The sequence below is a fragment of the Lynx canadensis genome, chromosome C1 (genome assembly GCF_007474595.2).
Source record: "Lynx canadensis isolate LIC74 chromosome C1, mLynCan4.pri.v2, whole genome shotgun sequence".
Taxonomy (NCBI): Eukaryota; Metazoa; Chordata; class Mammalia; order Carnivora; family Felidae; genus Lynx; species Lynx canadensis.
Window position 1 is genome coordinate 220,261,471 of NC_044310.1, and position 22,285 is coordinate 220,283,755.

Genomic DNA, 22,285 nt, shown 5'->3' on the forward strand with positions numbered 1-22,285 from the left:
TCCCCCCACTGTGGGTTTGTGTCACGGCCAAGAAACACTGAGCTTGGGGAAGCCTGCCCTCTGTGCACAAGGGAGACACTTCATCCCTCAAGCTGATCTCTGCAAACACAACCCCGAGCCGCAGCCCGGGGACGGCAGACGGAGCCTTGCGTTCTTGGCATACCCAACAAAAACACGAAGGCGCTGAGGACCCATGGCAGATTGCCTCTCTCCACAGTCCGCCTCCTCGGCCCCACACGTTCTTGGCCCAACTCAGATTTTCACATGAGTCTGCCATTCCAACAGTCAATCTGATCAGTCGGACCACAGAGGCCGGGACCGATTCTGTGTGATTTGCCTCATGACGCATTTCCCGCGGGCTGCCCCCCACAGGGCTCCCAGCAGCAGCGTGAAGCCCTGCGGTGTGGACTGCACCTCGCCGCCGGGTTGCAGGTGCAGCCGGCTGTGCGTGAGTCCCGGAGAGGCTGGCAGGGGCTACTTCGGCCAGGGTGCGGCCTGAGGCCAGGCTACTCCCCCTTACGACCCACACGAGGAGCTCGGACCGCTGACCTCTGGTGCCACCACCATAATTACGGGGACAGCAAATGGGCCAAATAGGTGATTCCCCTTAGGGCGACCATCTCATCCTGCTTTACCAGAACTTTCCAGGCCTCGGCACTGGAAGGCCCAGGAACCCCCTCGGTCTCAGGCCGATGGGGCACGGTTGGCCCCCTCATCTCCACCCTTGTGGAGGGACATTCCGTGGCTCACCCTCCCCCGAGGGGCACAGGCCACTACGGTTTGGGATCTGATGCTAACCTGATCTGGATCTCTGCCTGAGGTCTGTGGGCCGTGTCCCCAAGCTCCTATGGCCTTGCTCGCCACACACGACATAACCCAAGGCCAAGTGTGAACTTGTGTCTGAAGGACCCAGACAAGGTCGTACGACACGTGTGGTAGCCCGTGAGAGGCAGGGGCCCATGTTGGGAGTCAGGCCCAGCAGAATAGTTGTGACTGGCTATGTCCACTGTTTCTGCTGCAAGCAGGGGTGCAAACCCAGCACAGGTCGCGGTGCTCCCTGCCTTGCCAGGTGCCGGATCCAGGGGGAAAGAATCGTCACTGCTTCTGACCCCCGAGCCCCCAGGCCTGAGGTGGCCCCTGCCGGTGCCCAGGTGGGTCTCCGCCTGCACAGTGTGCCCACCTCAGTATCTCGTGCCTTCTCTCCACCCATCGCCTGCTCGCACACAGACCTTTCACCTGCAGGCTTTAGGAGAAAAAAAGCAATGGGGGCATCTGAGTGAAATTTATATAGACTCATCACACCCCTACTTCGGCCCCCGTGGACCACCACAGATGACAGTGAGGGGGTACGCAACCAAGTGACCTGTGTCTCCAGGACCTAGGGACGTGTTGGTCCACCAAGAAAATCCAGGTGGCTGCACCAGAGTTCAGTTTGAACCCCGAGGCCCCTTTCGGCCCGGCGGCACCCGGCAGGCACCCTCAGGGGCTGGCCTGTCCTGCTATTGGTAGGGGGAGCTGCACCATCGTGCCCAGGAGCAGTGTGGGCGTAGGCCCCAATTTTCAAAATAGGCCCGCACAACCCCGTATCAGTCTCCTCCCTTTTGTCCCGGTCATTACCCAAGGGCAACCAAGAGGAAGCAAATCCTGGCGGGGGACGGCCACATTCAGTGAGCAAGCTGCCCAGACCAGGGCCACGGGGTGTCAGGGGCGGAGGTCTTTGGGGTGGGGTCTGGGGAGGCTGATCCAGAGCTCGGCAAGGCCCGATGCCAGTGGATGGTGGGAAGCATAGAATGGTCCCTGGACAGTTCTGCTGCTCAGTGGCCTGTGACACAGAGGGAGCATCTCTGTCGGGCACAAATGGCCCAGGAAGTTGACAGTGATGTGGCCGGAGCAGGTGGTTGGGCTGCCACAGCAGCACTGTCCCCTAGATGCTGGGCCTGGGGGCCCACGGTCCTTCTCGGCAAGATGGAAAGTGGGCCAGCTTCCATGGGGACAAACCCGGTGTGTGGGAGGGGCTTCCGCACCAGCAACACAGAGGCCTTTCCTTTCACTGGGTCCCTGCCGTGGCCGTGGTGCCATTTCCGGTATAAGGAGGGATCCCGGGGGCAGTGTCGGCCGGCGAGAGGCCTCCATCGGCAGCTTGGTCCCCATCAGCGCCATCAGAGAACGCTCCTCCCTGTGGACCCCTCTGAGTGACCCAGACTGAATCCAGTGGCCGCACCGTGCGCCCACATTAGTAGGCCCCAAAGGTGGGCGTCTTTCGTCTGCCAGGCCGGGCCCTTCCGAGCAGCAGGCCCGATGACAGATGGCAGGCTTTCTCAGCGGAGGGCCACGAGCGAGTATGTGGGGCTTTCGGGCCGAAGGGCTCTGTCTGGACACTGAACTCTGAGCGGCCATAGGCGGAGTGGGGGTGAGCGGCGCCCCGGCGTTCCGGCAGAGCTTTGTTTACAAGACCAGACTAGGGGTCTGCAAAGGACAGCCTAGGGACTGGCCCATCGTCTGTTTGCGGATGGCCTGTGAGCTAAGAATGCTGTTTATATTTTTAAAGGGCTATAAAAACAAAAGCACAGAACAAAGAAAAATATGTGATAGAGACCGTATGTGGTCCACAAAGCCAAACACGTTTACTAACTGGCCCTTCGCGGAACAGCGTGCTGACCCCCAGCTAGACCATTTGCAGCAACTCAAAGGTCAGTAAAAATCTGGCGTGCCTGGTCAAGAGTCCCTCCTCAGCCAGGGTGACCGCGTCCGATCCCACCCGAAGCACCGGCCGACCTTCCCACAGGCTGCCCTGCCAGAGCTGGGGCTCCGGGGCGGTTCCCCAGGCTGCTGCCCCCCCGGGGACACCATCGGGCCCCAGCTCGGCCAGAGCAGTGGCAAGCCAGGCAGGCTTTCTGGGGACCCTGGGTGACTCGAGGGCCCACTGAGCCAGCACCTTTGCTTTGGGCACCGGCCTGAAAGACGAGGTCCCCCAGGGGTAGCTGCCATTTTTTCACGTAAAACCGAGATGCCTTAGCCTCTGTGCAATTTCCCCTTGGCCGCCCAGCCCGTCGGGCCCTTCCCGAGCTCGTGGGCACGTTCAGAGTCATGAGCCCCCATGGGTCACCTTGGCTTCTGCAAGCTCCCAGCTGGGCCCTGCCTCGGGCAGGGGGAGCTGCTGCATGGGAGCGCCTCTTGGGCCCGCAACGCCCGGACTCCACCAGTTTCTGCACAAGAGCCTGCAAGACAGGGCTCTGCGGTGTCCTCTTATCTCCCAACTACAGCGGCCCCTGAAAGGAGACGCCCCAACCCTTCCCGGCGGAACGGCAGGCAGCAACTACACACTTAGACACAGAGGCCGTGGGTCTTGAATCCCGGCCACGAGGTTCCCTTAAGCTTCCTGTCTCCACTGCAAGTTTGTCTTCCCCTGAGTCAGAGGCCCATGCTCTGCCTCTAGAAGCCAGGTGGGCGGGTGGGGGGTGGGGAGGGGGTGGCGTGCACAGGGGAAGCTGCTCGCTTGTGTGGCCTTTAGCTTCGGGTGATGCCCAAGCCCCAACCCCTGCCCGCCTCCCTCCCTTCCTCCCTCCTTCCGTCCACTTTATTGAGATATACTTCACATACCCTACCTTTCACTCTCTTACAATGCAATGGGTTTTCATAGATTTCAAGTATTTGTTCGTCCATCACCACAATTTTAGAGCATTCTCCTTACCTCCAAAAGAAACCCTGACCCCGCGCTTGTCACTCTCCAGCCCCTCAATTCTGCCCTGACCTAGGCAATCACAAATCTACTTTCGGTTTCTATTGATTTGCCTCTTCCATACATTTCATAGAAGGGGAATCATTCAGTTTAGTTTGTCTGGCTTCTTTCACTTAATATAATGTTGACAAAGTTCATTCGTGTTGTGGCAAGGGTATTTCATTCCTTTTTATGGCCAAATAATATTCCATTTATCTTCATCCATTCGTTAGTTGATGGATACATGCGTTGGCTCCACTGTTTGGCTATTGTGAATAATGCTGTTATGAACATTTGCATATAGATTTCTGTGTAGATGTGTTCTCGGTTCTCCTGGATATACATGGATGTATACCTGGCATGGAATTGTTGACGTGCGTAGTTATGTTATGTTTAACCTTCTGAGGAACTGCCAGACTCTTCCAAAGTGGCTGTACTATTTTACATTCCACTAACAGTGTATGAGGGTTCCAATTTCTTTACACCCTCACCAACACTTGTTACTGTCTCTTTGTTTTCGTTACGGCCATCCTAGTGGGTGTGCAGTGCTGTCCCATTGTGGTTTTGACTTGCATTTCCCTGATGGTTAATGATGCTGAGCATCTTTCACACTATTTGTGTACCTTCTTTGAAGAAATGCCTATTCACTATTCAAGTCCTTTGCCCATTTTTTATTGGGTTGTCTTTTTTCTAAGACTTTATTTTTTTCAGAAGAATTTGAAATTCACAGCAAAATTGAGAGGAAGATAGAGATTTCCCATATATACTCTGCCTCCACACATGCACAGCCTCCCCATTATTAACATCCCCACCCCAGTGCTAGCTTTGTTATAACTGATGAACCTACACTAATACATCCCAGAGTTGTAAAAGTATAAGTCCTTCCCCTCTCTGAAGTCTCCTGCCATATGTGGCTTTTTCCTTAAAGCAGCTGAAGTCAGGATAGAGGAGGAAGCAAGGATCCAGGGACACAGCAGAAGACAGTGACTCTGCACCAATAAGCAAGGCTTTGCAGTTGTCACTCACGCAGCTCAACCAAATGGACTTCCAATGTTTCGGGTCCCCTCAAAATTCTAAATCCTTAAAAAAAAATTCTCTAAATCCTCATTGTTAAAACCATTTATCTCAGCTTTGGGAATCTTTACTCAGTCATCAGGGCCCTTCTGCTTTTTCATTGGGGCGTTAGAGGGTTGCTACCCCATTGTCATGGTAACAACCAAAGTTCTGATCGGATGGCTTATTTCAAGCCTAGCTCTCACCGCTCTGCTTTATTACAGGTAAGACAGTGGGCACCCTCACTTTCCACGCCCGACTCACACTACACCTCACTTGTGGAAAACACTATCTGCTGGGATCCTGGGGCATCTTCTCAGTTTCTCTTGTCCCAGTCCGCGGAGGCCCTTGTCCATCCTCTTCCAGAAAGTCAGTTCTCTGTTATGCTAACATCCTTCCTCCTTTATTTCTTCTTAACCCAGTTCTTTAGAAATTTTTTTCGTTTCATCTAAAAATTTAAATGTATTGTTATTATAAAGGTATTTACAGTATCTTCTTGTTATCTTTTTTGAGAGTGTCAGAGTATGAAGCCATATTTTCTTTTTCAGTCCTGATACTGGCCATCAGTACCTTTTTTTTTTACTTAACCAATTCCAACAGAAGTTTATCTATTTTGCTGGTAGTTGAAACAAACCAAATTTTGGCTTTGTTGGTTCTCTTTTTCAGTGTTTGTTTTCTAGTTTATTAACTTGTGCTCTTAATTGTTTGTTTTTCTCTTCCCCTGTTTTGTTGTTGTTGTCGTTTCTTTCCTGTATGTGGATTATTTACTAAATTTTTGGTTTCTTCACTAAGTATACACACTGAGATAAGCATGCAAGGGTATAAATTCCCCTTTTAAGTTTGCTGGCACCTCACCCTCACGAGTCTTTTTTTTATTTAAAAAAACTTTTTTAATGTTTATTTATTTTTGAGAGAGAGACAGCATGAGCGGGGGAGGAGCAAAGAGAGAGGAAGACACAGAATCCGAAACAGGCTCCAGGCTCTGAGCTGTCAGCACAGAGCCCGACGTGGGGCTCGAACTCACAAACCGCGAGATCATGACCTGAGCCAGAGCTGAAGCCGAAGCTCAGCCGACTGAGCCGCCCAGGCGCCCCACACCCTCACGGGTTTTTTCTAAATAGCACTTTTGTTATCTTTCGCTCCCAAGTTATTTATAACTATATTTCTTAATTTCCATATACACAGAAATTTCCTACCTTTTGGGGGTTAATATTTTGAGTGTAATTGCGCTGTGGCCAGCGAACAAACTATTTTTTGCAATCACTTGAAATTTGTTGACACTTGCTATGTTAAAAAAGATATTTGTATTATCTATTAGGTCACTCACTATTTTCATTGCTCACATCTTCCGTATCCTGCCAGATAATTTTGTCTGCCTAGTCCATTTTGCTAAGGAATGTATGTTGAAATGTTCCACAGTGGTTATGAGTTGACCTATTTCCTTTTGTCAGTTTTTCGCTTATGTGATAACTAACGTTGTTATTAAGCATGTAAAAATGCAAACTTTTTATATCTTCCTTTATTACCAAGAAGTGGCCCTTTTGGTTTCTAGCTATACTTTTTGCCTTATGGTCTATACCAGGTTCCCTTTGGTTAGCATTTGGATAGTATGTATTTTAACCGGAACATCTAATTCATTTTTATTTAAAGTGTTACTGACGGAGCTGGGTTCAATCTAAGATCTTCTGTGCTGTCTGTCCCACTTGCTTTATATTTCCTTCTCTCTCCTTTCTTGCCATCTTATACATCAAGTATTTTAATCATTCAGTCACATCCCCTCTATCGGTTAGGATGATATACACTGTTCCTATTCTTTTGGTGATTATCCTAGATAGTACCGTATTCATTTTTACTTACCAATATTCACTAATAAGTGAATGCCTTTACCCTTCTGGAAAATACAGTGACCTTCAAACACTTATGTATTCTCCCAATTTATAAGCTATTATAATTAATCTTAATTCTACAGATTTTTTTTCACACAACTACACAAAGCTTTATTTATATTATTTCTTTATATGGTCAATGTTCATTTAGATTTATTCTCATGCCTTCTGGTTTAATCTGTTCTGGCTGCTATGATAAAAATGCCACAGACTGGGCAGTTAAAAATTTTTTAAATGTCTTTTTGTGAGAGAGAGCTAGAGCATGAGGAGGGGGAGAGACAGAGAGAGAGGGAGATACAGAATCTGAAGCAGGCTCCAGGCTCCGAGCCGTCAGCACAAAGCCCGACCCGAGGCTTGAACCTGCAGACAGTGAAATCATGACCTGAGCTGAAGTCGGACGCTTAACTGACTGAGCCCCCCAGGCGCCCCTAGACTGGGTAGTTTAAACAACAAACACTATTTCTCACAGTTCTGAAGGCTGAGAAGTCAAGATCAAGGGGCTGGAAGATTTAGTGTCTGGTGAGGACCCACTTCCTGGTTAATAGACAGCATCTTCTCATCGTGTCCTCACATGTCAGAAAAACAGAGACAGCTCTTTGGGGTCTCTTTTATAAGGACACTAATCTCCTTCATGGGGGATCCACCCTCATACCTAGTCTCCTCCAACAGGTCTCACCTCCTAACACCATCACAGTGGGGGCCAGGTTTCAACATAAGAATTTGGGGGAGATACAGACATTCAGTTCATAGCACCTTCTTTCACCTTCTTTGCCCTTTTCCCCTCCTTGCATCTCTGACTTTACATTTCCCTTTGACTTGGCTTTGTTTATGTGGATCTGCTATTTAGTTCCTACTTATTTATTATTTATTTCAATTATCTTTCTTTTGCCTTCAGTAATGAAGGATATTTTATCTGGGTATAAAACTGCAAGCAGATTATTTTCTTCCAGCGTATTCAAGACACAATCCCACCATTTTCTAGTCCCCATTGTTGCTTATGAGAAATCAGCTGCCACTCTATGGGAAAGACCCTTGATGATAATTCATATATTTCTACTTTTATAACTGTCTCCTTATCGTTGATGTGCATTTACAGCAGTCATTTGTTGTTGCTATATTTTAATTCTTCCAGCTAGGGAATCACTGGGATTATTGAATTATGTGGCCTGATGTCTTTCATCAGTTCTGGAAATTCTCAGCCATTGCCTTTATATACCTCCTTACCCTCTGGTGCTCCAAACCATACCTGTATTTGACCATCCTCCTGCTTCACATAAATCTTCTTTTCTTTTCTCTACTCTCCATGTCTTTGTCTCTGTTCTAAATTCCAGATGGTTTCTTCTGACCTGTATTCTAGGTCCAGCTCACTAATTCTTCCTTTAATTGTGCTCTTAAATTATCTATTTAAATCTGCTCTTAAATTATCTACTTAGTTCTTAATTTGTTATTTACTTAGTTTTAGTCCTAGAATTTCTATTTAGTTCTTTAAAATGGTTTATTAAAAAGAGAATTTCCATTCCTGATTATTTTTTTTGTCCCAGACTTTGCTTTAGTCAATTTTTTATATTGTGGACAATACACATAATATAAAACTTAGCATCTTGACCTTTTTTTCTTTTTAACATTTATTTATTTTTGAGAAGAGAGAGACAGAGCATGAGCAGGGGAGGAAAGAGAAAGATGGAGACAGAGAATCTGAAACAGGCTCCAGGCTCTGAGCTGTCAGCACAGAGCCTGACGCAGGGCTCGAACTCATGGACTGCAAGATCATGACCTGAGCTGAAGTCGGATGCTTAACTGACTGAGCCACCCAGGTGCCCCTACATCTTGACCATTTTTAAGTGTACAGTTCAGTGGTATTAAGGACATGTTGTTCAGTCATCACTACCTTCACCTCCAGACTCTTTTCATTTTATAAAACTGAAATTCTGTCTCCACTAGACACGCCCCCACCCCCGTCTCCTCCAGCCCCTGGACACCCCCATTCTATTTTCTATGAATGTGACTACTCTAGATCCCTCATATAAGTGAAATCACAGCATTTGTCTCTTTGTGACTGGCTTATTTCATTGAGCATAAGGTCCTCAAAGCTCATCCATTTTGTAGCACATGTCAGAATTTCCTTCCTTTTTAAGACTGAACCATATTCCATCATACGGATGGACCACATTGGCTTATTCATCCATGCATTGGTGAACCTTGGGTTGCTTCCACCTTTGGGCTGTCGTGCAGAATGCTGCTATGAACACGGGTGTACAAAGATCTCCTGAAGACCCTGCTTTCAATTATTTTTGAGTATCGTTGTGGATGAATTGTGTCCCACCCAAAATTCTTATGTTGGATTCCCACCCCCCAAGGTGATTGTACTTGGAGATAGAGCCTTCAGGAAGGTAAATTGAGGTTGTATGGGTAGGGCCCCAATCTGATAATAAGAGGGACAGACACCAGAGAGCTCTCTCCCTTCTCGTGTGCACACAGAGGAAAGGCAGTGTGGAGACACAGTAAGGAGGGAGCCATCTACGAGCCAGGAAGAGGAGCCTCACTAGAAACCAATTCTGACGACACCTTCATCTCAGATGTCTAGCTCCAGAACTACAAGAAAACAAATTTCTGTCGTTCAAGCCACTCAGTCTGGTATTTTGTTATGGCAGCCACAGCCGACTAATACAGATATATACCCAGAAGTAGAATTTCCGGATCATATGGTATATCTATTTGCAATTTTTTGAGAAACTGCCAACTGTTCTCCACAGCGACTGTGCCATTTTACATTTCTGTCAGCAGTGCACAAGGGTTCCAGCTTTTCCGTGTCCCTGACCACACTTGTTCTTTTCTAGGTTTTTTTTATGGGAACCATGCTAATGGGTGTGAGGTGTTAGCTCATTGTGGCTTAGGTTTTCATTTCCCTAATGATAGTTATGTTGAGCATCTTTTCATGGGATTATTGGCCATTGGTAGATCTTCTCTGGAGACAGGTTTATTGAAGTCTTATGCCCATTTTTTAATCAGGTTGTTTGCATTTGTTGTTGTTGTTACTGAATTGTAGGAGCTCTCCATATGTTTAAGATATTAAGCCCTTATTAGATACATGATTTGCAAATATTTTCTCCCATTCTGTGGGTTGCTTTTTCATCCTGCTGATAGAAACAAATATTTTTAATTTTGATGAACTCCAGTTTGTCTGTTTTTTTTTTTCTTTTGTGGCCGGTGCCTTTGGTGTCATATCCAAGAAATTGTTACCAAAGCCAATGCTGTGATGCTTTTATCCTATGTTTTCTTCTGACCTTTATATGTTTAGCCCTCATGGTTAGGTCTTTGATCCATTTTAAGTTAATTTTTGTATCTGGGGTGAGGTAAGAGTCCAACTTTATTCTTTTGCATGTGGACATCCAGTAGTCCCAGCTCCATTTGTTGAAAAGACTGCCCTTTCTGTTGCCCCCCTTGATGAAAATCATTTGCCCATATATGTGAGGGCTTATTTCTGGGCTCTCTATTCTCTTCTATTTGTCTATATTTCTGTCTTTAAGTCAAGACCTCACTGTTTTGACTGCTACAGCTTTGCAGTCCATTTTGAAAGCAGAAAGTATAAGTCCTCCAACTTCGTTCTTTTTTCAAGATTGTTTTGGCCATTCTCTTGAAGAAATTTAAAGCTTGCACTTGGAACACAGTAAACTTAGTCATTTTACAGTCTCTGGTCTGATAATTCTGATATCCAATGTTTCTTGCATTTCTGCTGATTCTTGTGAGTGGTACCTTGTTTCCTTATGTGCCCGATTATCTTTGTGACCTGGGTTTTGTACTTGAACAATTATTTACAGTAATAGCTTGAGGCCTAAGGTGATGCCAGCTTCCACCAGAGAGGGTTTTCTTTGCTTCTGGAACCTCAGGATGCTATCCATTGGGAACTGAGAATCCGAGCCTTGATCCGAGTCCCGGTTTGAGGGGCCCTGGATCGCTTGGGTGAGGGGACGGCAGAGCGTGAGGCCGCATGAGGACTGTGTACTTCAAGTTCACCCAGCTTAGTGTGGGGGCTTACCCCCAACCCTGAGTGAGCGCCGAGCTTTGACGTCTCTCTCTCTGTTCCTCCACGAGGCTGCAAAACTTTAGGTCTTGTTTGCAGCCACTGCTCCTCAGTGTGCAGGTGCCCTCACTTGGGCGGGAAGGAGCTTTGAGAGCCGGGCTCGCCTTCGGTCCCTCCCTGTCCTCAATTTGGAATCCAAGCCCTGAAATACTTCACTTGCTCGATCGCTCTCGGTGCCTTTAAGAAGAGAGCTGTGCTTCTCTGGGTTACCGGGCCACCCTCACCTAAAGGGCAAGTCCAGAGTCTTTTCTGAAAGCATAGTTCTGACCACGATCTTCCCAGGAGCAAATCCTGACAGTCTAGGGCCCAGCTCTGTGCTCACTAACTCGTTCCAGGCTGCCAGCATCCCAGAGGCAATAACTAGTGTTATCCCCATGTCACAGGTGAAAACCCAGAGCACAGAGAGGTGAAGGCTGAGCTGCCTCCTGGTTGCGCGGCCAACTGCACTGGGACCAGTTGCGTCTTGCCGCACAGACGCTGCCTGCCGCCCCCCACCCCCCCCTTCTGCTTAGGAGCCTTCTGCAGCTCCCTACTGTCTGGAGTCCTGAGCACAGACCCTCCCCACCAACCAGACACCCAGGCCTTTCCGGCCTCCCCTCAGCCCACCTCACGCGGCTCCAGCTCACCTGTCCGGACCTGGATCCAAGGCCGGCAGCCTACGGCGCCTCCCAAGGTGCCTGGTTAGAGTGGGACCCAGGACCCTGAGCGCCCCAGTTGCCCAAGGCCAGGGCCCACAGCGGGAGCTCCCTGACCCCACAGCAGCAGCCCAGGTCTGGGCGCCGTGCGGCGCATCAGGTAGAGCAAACAGGTCAGAGCCTGCGCCTGAGCGCGCAGCCTGTCCGCAAGGGGATGGGACGGGCCGAGGGGTCCCATATCAGGGACCAGGAACTGTCAGGCCGTCCTAGGGTTGCCCGGTTCAAGGCCGGCTCCCCCTTGGAGGGCGCCTGGCGGGTGATGCAGGGGAGGCCGCCGGGCCCACCCACCTGTCCCCAGGTGCCCACTGGCCCCCCGTCTGGCTTCCTGACAGGTGAACAATAACGGAGTCGTCTCCTTCCTGAAGGAGGTCTCTCAGTTCACCCCCGCGGCCTTCCCCATCGCCAAGGACCGCTGCGTGGTGGCAGCCTTCTGGGCAGACGTGGACAATCGGCGTGCAGGTGACGTGTACTACAGGGAGGCCACGGACCCTGCCACGCTGCGCAGAGCCACAGAGGACGTCAGGCGCTACTTCCCCGAGCTCCAGGACTTCTCCGCCACCTGGGTCTTCATAGCCACCTGGCACCGTGTGACATTCTTTGGAGGCAGCTCCTCTTCCCCCGTGAGTTTTCTGTCCTGGGGGAGGGAGGACGTCGGTCTGGGGTCCAGGCTCTCCCTCCAGGGACCCTGCCTTGCTGAGGTGGGTCAGACATAATCACTGGTGCACGGCCGAGAGGGGAAAACTGGGCTCAGGGATGGAAGTTACTCTCCCAGGGTCGCAGAGTCAGGTTGGAGGAGGGCAGAGCCCTGACCTTCCCCAGCCCCCACCCCCCTGGAACCCATCTGCCTCTAGGAAAATGCCAAATGCCCCGATACAGGAGTTCACACGCTAGGGAGATACCGATCATGTGTTAGAAGAGTCTCCTCTTGGAATGGTTTGAAACTCAACAGGTTATGCGGGAAGTTTATTCTGTTTTATCCTTTATTCTGCGATAATGCCAGACGACGAAGGCACTGGGGACCCGTGTCTCCTATGCGGCACATTCTAGACGCCAAGGGCCGAGAAGCACTCAGCCAGCACAGCCCGTGGGACTGCTGTGCCAGGCAGAAGGTGGCGGCTTAGCCACAGGAGGCTCCAGGGCTCGAGGGACAGGAAGGCTCAGAGCAGCCCCGAGGGATAGATGTGTCTGCACAGTGGACCGCAGGGGACAGGCACGGGCACAGCAGTCAAGGGCAGGGCCTGGTTTCCCGTCTCACACACACACACACACACACACACACACACACACACACACACAAAGTGGGTGGGCAGAGGGTGGGAACAGGTGAGGTCTTCACTCGGCGTGGCGGTGCGGGGTCCCCAGTAGCGGCAGCTCGGGAACACAGCGCAGGTGGAGAGCGCTGGCCGAGTTCTCCAGCAGCGGGGGGACCGAGCACGCCCGGAGCGAGGCAGCCGCTGAGCGACGCAGCCGCTGAGCGACTGTGGTGCTCGCTTCCTAAAAGGAGGACAGTCAACAGGGAAAGATGGGCTTTTTCTGTAAATATTACTACGGATGAGCGTTCACGCTGGTGAACTTCATTCATGCAGAGCCCACTCATCTTTCGCTAAGTTTTGTTTTTTCTTATCACCAATTTGTAAGAAAAACATCTGTGTAACAAAAAGAAAAAAAGAACCAGAGATTCCACCACCAAGAGGTAACTCCCAGTAAACACTTCCTATTGTATACTGACACCCACTTGAAGAAATAAATAGAGCCACGGAGAACACGCCGTTTTGTGGTTTTGTTCGCTCAACAGCGTCCGCCTTCCCCACGGCATCGCGGAAACCATGATGTCACCTGTGCCCTCTGTTTCCTGAGCCCCTCCTGTGTTGCCAGAGAAAACCTTACTGCTCTCCGGTGTCTGGGCCCAGGGGTGCGAATGTCTGAGCAACACAAGAATTCTTATAAGGGCTCAGAGTTCTGAGTTTGGGCTGGGAGCGGGGCCGGGCGCTGGCGGACCCAGAAAGCCCTCCTCTGGGAACAGGCCGTGTGACAGGAAGGGAGGAAGGGACGTAAGCTCCACGCCCGGCCTCGCTCTCCTCGCACACCGGGCCTCAGCAGCTCGCGAAGCCCCGCCGCTGGCCTTGCTGGCCCTAGTCTCGCCCTCCGTCCCCCCTCGGCTTTCCTGCCTTCGTGGCCGCGGCGTCCTGGTCGTATTAGCTCCAGGTCTGCCATCCCGAAGGGGAGCACTCGGTCTCCCTCTTGCCCATTCTTACGGAAGTAAGAAGATGGACCATACGATGCCGTGTCGGGCAGCACCTGTGCCCCGAGGCGGGCACCGCGTGGCCCCGCTAGACCGGGGACCGTCTCCCGGCACGAGGCTCCAGCAGGGAGGCCGCTGCCCACAGAGCTCTGACGCGCCTCTCAGACTCGTGGCCTCAGACGTGCGAGTGAGCCACGTGTGGCCGCGCGGTCTCCCTGGGCCCAGCAGGACGCCCGTGGCTCCCCTCCCTCGCCAGCGCCACGGGCAAACGGGGAAGGCCTTTTCCTTTTACTCCAGGCCTTTGGCGTCCAGGGCTGGCGAATCTGTTCAGTGTGACCGGGTGGTCGCGCTCTGCTGTAACGCATCTGCAAGTTGTGCTTGAATTAAAGGCACCCACAGTTTCGCCGGCCACCTATGTTGTAGAAACATCTTCCACTTTGCTGTTTGCTATTCAGTGTGATCTTACGGCACTTTTTATACACAGAAGTTTCTGTAGTCAAACACAAATCTCCTTTCTGGCTTTCACGGTCGACAGACGTTATGCTTCAAGTCCTTCCCCGACGCAGCTCTGCAGACTCGAGTGCCCATATTTTCCTCTAGGGCTTTGATGGTTCCATCCATGACCTTACTTGACGTGGGCTTTATTAAAGTGAGGTAAAGATGTAAAGCTCCAATTTTATCCTCTTTCAGAGAGTTTCCTACTGGTCCCGAGATCACTTTTTAAACAGCCCCCCTCCCTGCCCGATCTGAAATAATGTCTCCTATACATGCTACTCAAGCATAGTTTCATGGAAGAAAATTCCATGAAAAACAAGAATTACTAAGACCACTTTTTCTTGTTTCCTTTTTTTATCTCCCTCCCGCCCCCCCCCCTTTACGTTTTTTTGTTTCACACAAGGCAGTGGTGCGGATCTGGCCCAGTCAACGCTCACCCTTGTGCCCCAGCCACCACAGGGCGCAGCGTCTGCTCCTGGCGTCCGTGGGCCCTCATGACCCCTCGGTGTGTCTCACTCACCAGGCGACAGATATTGGGGGTCTGGCCCGTGCCGGGGCCTCAGACGCTGGGGACACGGTGGAGGACGGGGACGAGGCCGTCAGCTTGACGGCAGATGGCTGACCACCCGGTCGGGAACACAGCCGGTGGATGATGGCAGTGCGCGAAGGGATGCCGGAGGGGGGCAGGGCCTTGCGGCGTGGACACTGGGGTGCAGAGCCCTGTTCAGACCTCCCTCCTCGGCAGGTCAACACGTTCCAGACTGTGCTCATCACTGACGGCAAGTTCTCCTTCACCATCTTCAACTACGAGTCTATCACGTGGACCACAGGCACACACGCCAGCAGCGGGGGTGACACCACTGGCCTGGGAGGGATCGCGGCCCAGGTAGGGGCCCGGCTCCCCACCGCCACGCCTGTCACAGCTGACAAGGCGGGCGGATCCTCCCTGCACACAGCCAGTACCGTGAAGAGGCCAGTGGTCCTCCGTGCACTGACTGTCCCAGGGGCTGGCCCATGGCCCACAGAACTGTGGTCGGCAGGAAGTCTTAAGTGTGGAGGGCGTGGTCAAGTGCAAGTCCCCGAGGCCAGCCAGGGCTCCTGCACTGTGTAAAGGCCCCCACCTCCTCCCGGGCCACCTACTTTCTCCTGAGCTCACACTTGCCCCTGGCCCCTGGTCCTTATGGGAGCTGAGACTCCAAGGGAGTGAGCCCCGCAGGTGTGTGTGTGGGGAGCACGCCAGTGCTCAAGGTTGGTGGCTGGAGGGACTGTCAGCTGGGGTCAGGATCTGGCTGGGAGGTTGCTGATCGGGACAAGGACAACATGGGGGGTGGTAGGGGTACCCCTAAACCTGTAAAGCTCCAGGGTTACAAAGCTGCCTTCCACGTGATCTCTTTGACCCTGGCCACTGGGGGGGGGGGGCGGGGGGGAGGCGTTATGTGGGTCTCAGGAGCCTCAGGGGGACCTGGGAACCCAACTGGCGCCTGCCCCCCACTCTCCCCACCCCAGGCTGGCTTCAATGCGGGTGACGGGCGGCGCTACTTCAGCATCCCCGGCTCGCGCACCGCGGACATGGTCGAGGTGGAGACCACCACCAACGTGGGCGTGCCCGGGCGCTGGGCGTTCAGAATCGATGATGCCCAGGTGCGCGTGGGGGGCTGCGGCCATACAAGTAAGAGGATGGAAACAGCGGCTCAGGGCTGTGGGGGCTGGGGTGGCTCAGGGAGTCGGTGGAGGGTGACAGGAGGGGACCGGAGCAGGGAGGAAGGGATTGGGATGCCGGGGACAGGGAGGAGGGGGCAAGAAGGGGGCTGGATGCTTGACGGGGGAAGGACAGGATGGGAGAGAGGGCGGGGAGGACGAGGCTGGATGAAGGGGGTGCTGGACGCTGGGGACAAGCAGGCAGCTGGAGGGCATGGCTTTGCCCACCCCCTCCCCCAGCCAGGAACCTGGGCTGGTACCGGCTAGCCCCTTGAGCCCCATCTTTTCCTGGGGAGGCTTTCCTATTCCTGCTCTGGGCGCCGCATGGGGGAATATGCTGGAGACCACGGAGAAGCCGGGGTCGCCCGTCCTGGGTCCAGGAGCTGGCACTCTCCCCTCATTCTCCCCCAGCCTGTGTCCTCGGCCGGGGAGGGGCACCTGTCCCCAGGATCGCCTGGGAGGCAGGCGCCCTTTTCACTCATCTCCCCCTGTTTGCCAAGGACTTGATGCTTGGTGGGATTTGCTGCCTGTTTCACACCCCCCGCATCTGCCTGACCAGAGGGATCTTCCCGACACCCAGGGGGCCTTCAGGCAATGACCACGCATCAGACGGGGCGGGGTGGCGGGTAGGGTCCATCTTAGGGCAGACAGTCGGGACTGGCCGAGGAAGGATTTGTCCCAGCCCCTTCCCCTGTGTGGCGCTGGCCGAGGTGCAGACTTTCCTGGAACGTGCTTAGAAATGGGAGAGGGTGTGTAAATGATTGATGTGGCCACTCTGAGGGGAGGACTAACCACAGGCCTGCAAAGGCTGAGGCCACAATGACGCCCACGTGGGGACCGCCTTCGCGGACTCACCTCCCACCCACAAGGAGACCGAGGCCACAGAGAGGACCCTCTTCCCACTTCTCCCAACCCCGTAGCTCGGCGAGCGAACCCAGCGCGGGTGGATCCCACCCAGACCTTCCAGGGCAACAGGCGCGCACTTTGCAGGGACGGGGGCAGGAGCCGGGGAGGGCGGGTGTGCGCCCCGGCGGGCAGGAAGACTCACCAAGGCCTGAGGATGGTGCCCCGGTGAGAGATGCCTGGGGAGGCCGAGCCCACCCACTCACTGGAGCACCAAATAGGCCCCAGCCAGAGCCTGAGCTCAGAGGATGGGGAACCCACAGGCCAGGGAGCCCAGGAGCCAATAATTTTGCCCCTTCCCCAAAGTGGCAAGTGGGGCACCCAAGGACACAAGCCCTCCTGCAGCCCCTGGGCGGGCCAGGCCAAGCCCGCGGCCTACTCTGCCCATCTGGGCTCTGGGCGGTGGTGTTTCGGGGGTGGGGACACCGCTGCGTCTCTGATGGCAGGGAGGTCTGTTGCTTGTCACCGCCAGTAGCCAGGGGCTTAGGCTGTGGTTAGGGATCAAAGTACGGGTGCAGGTGTGGGCTGCCGTGAGCGGTGCGGCGTGGACGCGAGTGTGGGAGCAGGTGTGAGAGCAGGCATGTGTCTAGCTGTGGCCAGGCCCATGCTCCCCACCAAGGCTGCAGGCTGTGACCCTGAAAAATGATCTTCAGAAGAGGGTCTGGCCAGTCCCTCGGGGATCCTTTTCCCACGGTGACGTGCTTCTCTCCACGATCCCAGGCTCCTGGGGGAGTAGACGGAGGAGGCAGGGCTGGGCCTTCCAAACTAGTGTGCACAGAGGCCCACAGGAGCCCCCTTGCTTCCCCGCGGCCACGCTACGGGCCCAGGAGAGGCAGCCCGTGCGCGTCAGTCCGGGTTGCCTACACACGGGCCGTGCCGGGACGGGAGGGTCAGTTCACACGCGAGAGGCAGCGCCTCCACCGTTGGAAGGCTCACTCCTGAGGAAGGCCGGTCCAGAAACGGCTGGTGGACACAGCCACCACACAACGGCCGGCAGAGTGACAGTGTGACCGAGTGAACGGAGGAGGGGTACGGGTGAGGGGCGGGGGCCGTCCGAAAGATACCCTTAGCTCTGATGGTGTTCTGGGCCACGAGGTCCTTCCGGGAGTGTCCCCCGCTGGCTCTCCTTCATACCACGCCAGATCTCCCGGGGCCCTCCTAGTAACAGGAGATCCGAGACCTGGGGGTGCTCTCATTACCTGCAAGCTGTGCTTCTTCATCGCAGATTTCAGTGGCCCTACTTCTCCAGAGGGGTACGGCCCCCTGAGCTGAGCTCTGTGGGCTGCACGTCCTGCGAGGCCCAGGCATGGGGTTGGGTGGCCCTCGGGGACCGCTGGAGACCCCCTGGCCAGGAGGCCATGATGTGAGAAACCCTGACTTCAACGGCCCTGAGTGTGGCCCTCCTGTTTCACGCGGGGAGACCCGGAGGGCAGCTGGGCGTGCGTTTCCGTAACTATCAGGGGCGGCCCTGGGAGCAGACTGCATCCCCTCAGAAAGGCCCAAGGGACCCCCGCCCACCGCCTCTGGCTCCCACAGGGGTGGGTCCCCCTCGTCCACACCTGCAGACGTCCTTCTCATCAGGCTCACTCATGCCCGCACACCTTCCTGTGTCGCTAGGCACCCTTGGGTCTTGAACCTTGTTAGTTCCTCAGACAAGTTGATGCATTAAAGAGATAGGAAGTGCTGTGGGCTTAAAGGATTCTGGGAAAGCCTGGCCTCCAGGGAAAGCCAGAGTCACAGCGTAGGAATCTAAATGTCAGCAGGACAGACGGCAGGTGCACTGGGCACCCTGGGAGACCTGGGAAGTGAATCGTGGATGCTGGGTGGCCAGCAGACCACCGGCGATCCTTCAGAGACGGGCCCTTTGGGTCAGGGGAGGGAAGGGACGGCTCGGCTCCCTCCTGTGTCCACAGCCTCCGTGTGCCTGGCCCTGCGTCCCTGCCTCAACGGCGGCAAGTGCATTGACGACTGCATCACGGGCAACCCCTCCTACAGCTGCTCCTGCCTCTCAGGCTTCACCGGGAGGCGGTGTCACCTGGGTGAGTTTCACTGCAGCACAGCCAGGGGCCCCAAGAGCCCAAGGTCAGGGTGTCTGTCCCCACAGTGTGGGCGATGGAGGGGGACCACACAGAGGCTCCCTGACAGAGAGCATGGCAGGCGGGGCTACGGCTGCCCCGTCTCAGCCGACCCCCCCTGAAGCGAGGCCGGGAGGGCGTCCGGGCAGAGTCTCCCCAACCCGGCTTCATCCACTGAGGCCCCAGCCGGCCCTGTTTTTCAGATGTTAACGAATGTGCTTCCCATCCATGTCAGAACGGCGGGACCTGCACACACGGCATCAACAGCTTCAGCTGCCGATGCCCAGCCGGCTTCGGGGGGCCCACCTGTGAGACAGGTGAGAGGAACGCCAGCGGCTGCAGGGCACCCCGAGTGGTCCTGCCCGGCCAGGGACACGTGGTCAGCCCGGTGGGGGCACCGGGTCGGCATCCGCAGAGGGCTCGGCGGTAGACTCGGGCAGCCCCGGGGCTCGTGGGGGCAGGAGCGGAGACTCGAGAGGCAAATCCAGAGCGCCTCCTGGGCCCTGGTGCGCACACCAGGGATGACACGTTGGAGCAGTCGGTGCCCGGTTCCAGCCGGGCCACAGGGCCTGCACGAGGGCCGCCCCAGGTGCTACAGGCCATCACTTGCCTCTCAGCTCTGGACTGGCTTGGGGCGAATGTGGGGCCTCCTGAGGTCAGACAGGCCAGCTGTGGGGTGCAGAAGGGCACAACCCCCCACCCTCTTCCTCTCTGTACCCCCAGGACCCCAAACCCCAACAGCCCCCAACAGAAGGGGAGGCCCCCAGGTCTCACAGGCGAGGGTTGGGGTCCTTCTTGAGACCTCCTTGTTGCTGCACCCCACCTGCCTCCCTCCTTCCAAACACCACCCCCTGCCCTTCCTCCAGCACCTCTCTGGGGTCCCTTCACCCTGGCCCTTTGCCTACCTGGTGCCGGAAGGGGGGGCCCCCACTTCCACCCCCAGTCTCACTGTGGGAAGCTGCTAGGGGAGCCCAAGAAAAAGAGCCTGTTAAGATCAAAGCACCGTGATCCCTAACGCCCCTGGGCTGGACCACACACCCATTCCCCTATAGAAGAAGAACCATTTTTCAGGGAGACTTATAGCCACAAGGAACGTTTCAAGGTCTGTGACTCCAGTGCACGTACACGTGTCTGGGCCCAGGGAGGCCCCTCGGAGGGCCTGGGGCTGGAGCCGGTGGCCCCGCGCCTCAGATTCCTCACGGCCAAGACGGTGACACCGACGAGTCCCAGGTCCCCACCGACGCTCGCCGGTCTCAGGACCCACCTCAGCCACCAGGGCACACGACAGCAGGGACACCCAGCAGCGTCCAGACGGGGACACCTGTGCTGTTCACCATGAGCCTCCCCTCCCCACGGGTGCCCAGCCCTGCTGTCTGGTGGAGTCAGGGTCCGGGAGACGGGGGTCACCTGGTGCCGTCAGCCAGCAGGGCCCCTCCACACCGCCGTCTCCTTCCTCCCACTGTCCCCCACGAGGCCCGGGAGGGCCACGTGCTCCCGATGTGTTTGGCGCCCACACTGAGTCGTTTGGGGAATGCGCTGTCATCAGGACATGTGTCATGGCTGAGGGAAGGCAGTGTCCCCCCACCCCCAGGTGAGCCACCGGAGCTCAGGGGCCAGCAGCCACCAGGGAGTCTGAGAGGCCAGCACGCTGGGTGGAGGTGGCCAGGAACAGGCGCCACCTCGGCTCACCCCCACCTGGTGGGGCTGACAGCCTCTGCGCCCAGCCCTGCGGCAAGACATGCCTCCTCCCCCCCTCGCCCCTTCCCCTAAGGGCCATTCTCCTCCTGCACCCCTGCCCGCTGCACCCCTTCAAGGCTCTGGCCCAGAGGAATCCCTCCAGCCAGCGCCCCAGAATCCCACTCTGTGCTGGCAACTGAGAAGAAGAACCACAGGGAGGGTGGAACCTGGGCCCACTCACCCCTGCGCCCCCCACCAGCGCGCACAGCCTCCTTCCACCCCAGATCTGCTGCCACAACCCCCGCGCGGACGAGCTCGAGGCCGATGGGTGGGGACCGTCCGGGCCAGGCCCCCCACAGCCAACACCCTCCAGAGCCGCCTGCAGGGTGGGGCTCCACGGGACTCCCCCCACCCCCGCGGCCACAGCGAGGGGTCCGACACCTTCCCCCTCTGCACGCGCAGCACTGTCTCCATGTGACACCAGAGAGTGTGAGAACGGCGGCCGGTGCCAGGTGGAGAGCGGCTCGGCGGTGTGCCTGTGCCAGGCCGGCTACACGGGCACGGCCTGCGAGACGGGTGAGTGGCCTGCCCGGGGGAAGGGAGAGGCTCCCGCCCGGCCACACCAGGTGCCGGGGAGCCAAAGGCTGGCTCGAGCAAGCTCCCACCTCCTCTGCCCGCAGATGTGGACGAATGTGCCTCGGGCCCGTGCCTGAACGGAGGCTCGTGTGTGGACCTCGTGGGGAATTTCACCTGCCTGTGCTCAGAGCCGTTCGCGGGACCTCGCTGCGAGACAGGTAAGGGCACGTGCCCACAGCCCCCGGGCCCCACAGCGACGGCGGTCCAGCGCGGGCACCCGGCCCCTTTACCTCACTGTCCAGATCGGCTCCACTGCGGTCTGGGGTGGGGAGGGTCACCTCCCCAGCCTGCCTGTGCCAGCCTGTCCCCAGAGCTGCCGTTGTGGCCCCGACTCTGCCGCCCACGTGCCGTGCGGGGTCCTCTCCAGTCCCCATGTCCATCTGTAACATGCAGGGAAAGACGGCCACACCCTCAAGGCCCCTCCTCCAGCTCAGGAGATTCTTGGCTTTTTCACATCCTTCTTTCCGACTCCAGACCGCTCACCGTACAAGGGAATAAGCGACGGGAGTCGGAAAGAAAACTGATCTTTACTACATGTGATGAAATTTGCTGGTTTCTATTTCCCATTGTTTTAAATGCTGATTACGACTTGGTAGATCAATGTAAAAAACAACCAGATTTTACAACCCACAGAATAAATCCAGGCTGTCAGCGTCTGACATTGCTCTGACCTCCAAAGGTCTTGCTCGGCCACTGTGCCAATGAGAGCAGTGTGCACGGCATGGGCAGCTGCTCCCCAGGGGGGGGCCCAAGACAAGCTTGTCAGGTTTCCTTGGAGTCTAAAAACTTAAGAAGGAAATGACATTTTGCCCACAAGTAAGATGTAGGTGGATGCTCTGCCCTCCATCAGTCTTTGGTCAGACGGCCACACATAGGACGGGCCACGTCCTGAGGACAGGGTGAGGCTCTGCAGTGCAGAGGGGAGGAGGGGAGGGCAGCAATCTTATCTGTCTGGTTGCTTAAAATCACTGTGAGGGGTCACAGCTCACCTTGCCCAGATTATTATCTAAATACCTGTGTATTTAACTAAACTCATGTCGGAAAACAGATTGACGATTTTAAAAGATTTCGCAAAGAAACCACATTCGGTATGGGAAGAATAGCGCAAATACAAGCAAATAACGAG

At 55.1% G+C, this 22,285-nt stretch overlaps 1 protein-coding gene across 1 annotated transcript in view; it reads left to right on the forward strand.

The window, feature by feature from the left end:
* Window positions 1-22,285, forward strand: part of SNED1 (sushi, nidogen and EGF like domains 1) — an 87,027-nt gene that overhangs the window by 12,144 nt on the left and 52,598 nt on the right. The window contains exons 2-8 of the mRNA XM_030327595.1: window positions 11,766-12,053; window positions 14,916-15,056; window positions 15,677-15,839; window positions 18,685-18,810; window positions 19,050-19,163; window positions 20,986-21,099; window positions 21,204-21,317. Of these exons, the coding sequence (XP_030183455.1) occupies window positions 11,766-12,053; window positions 14,916-15,056; window positions 15,677-15,839; window positions 18,685-18,810; window positions 19,050-19,163; window positions 20,986-21,099; window positions 21,204-21,317 (1,060 nt within the window). The remainder of the gene's footprint in view (window positions 1-11,765; window positions 12,054-14,915; window positions 15,057-15,676; window positions 15,840-18,684; window positions 18,811-19,049; window positions 19,164-20,985; window positions 21,100-21,203; window positions 21,318-22,285) is intronic.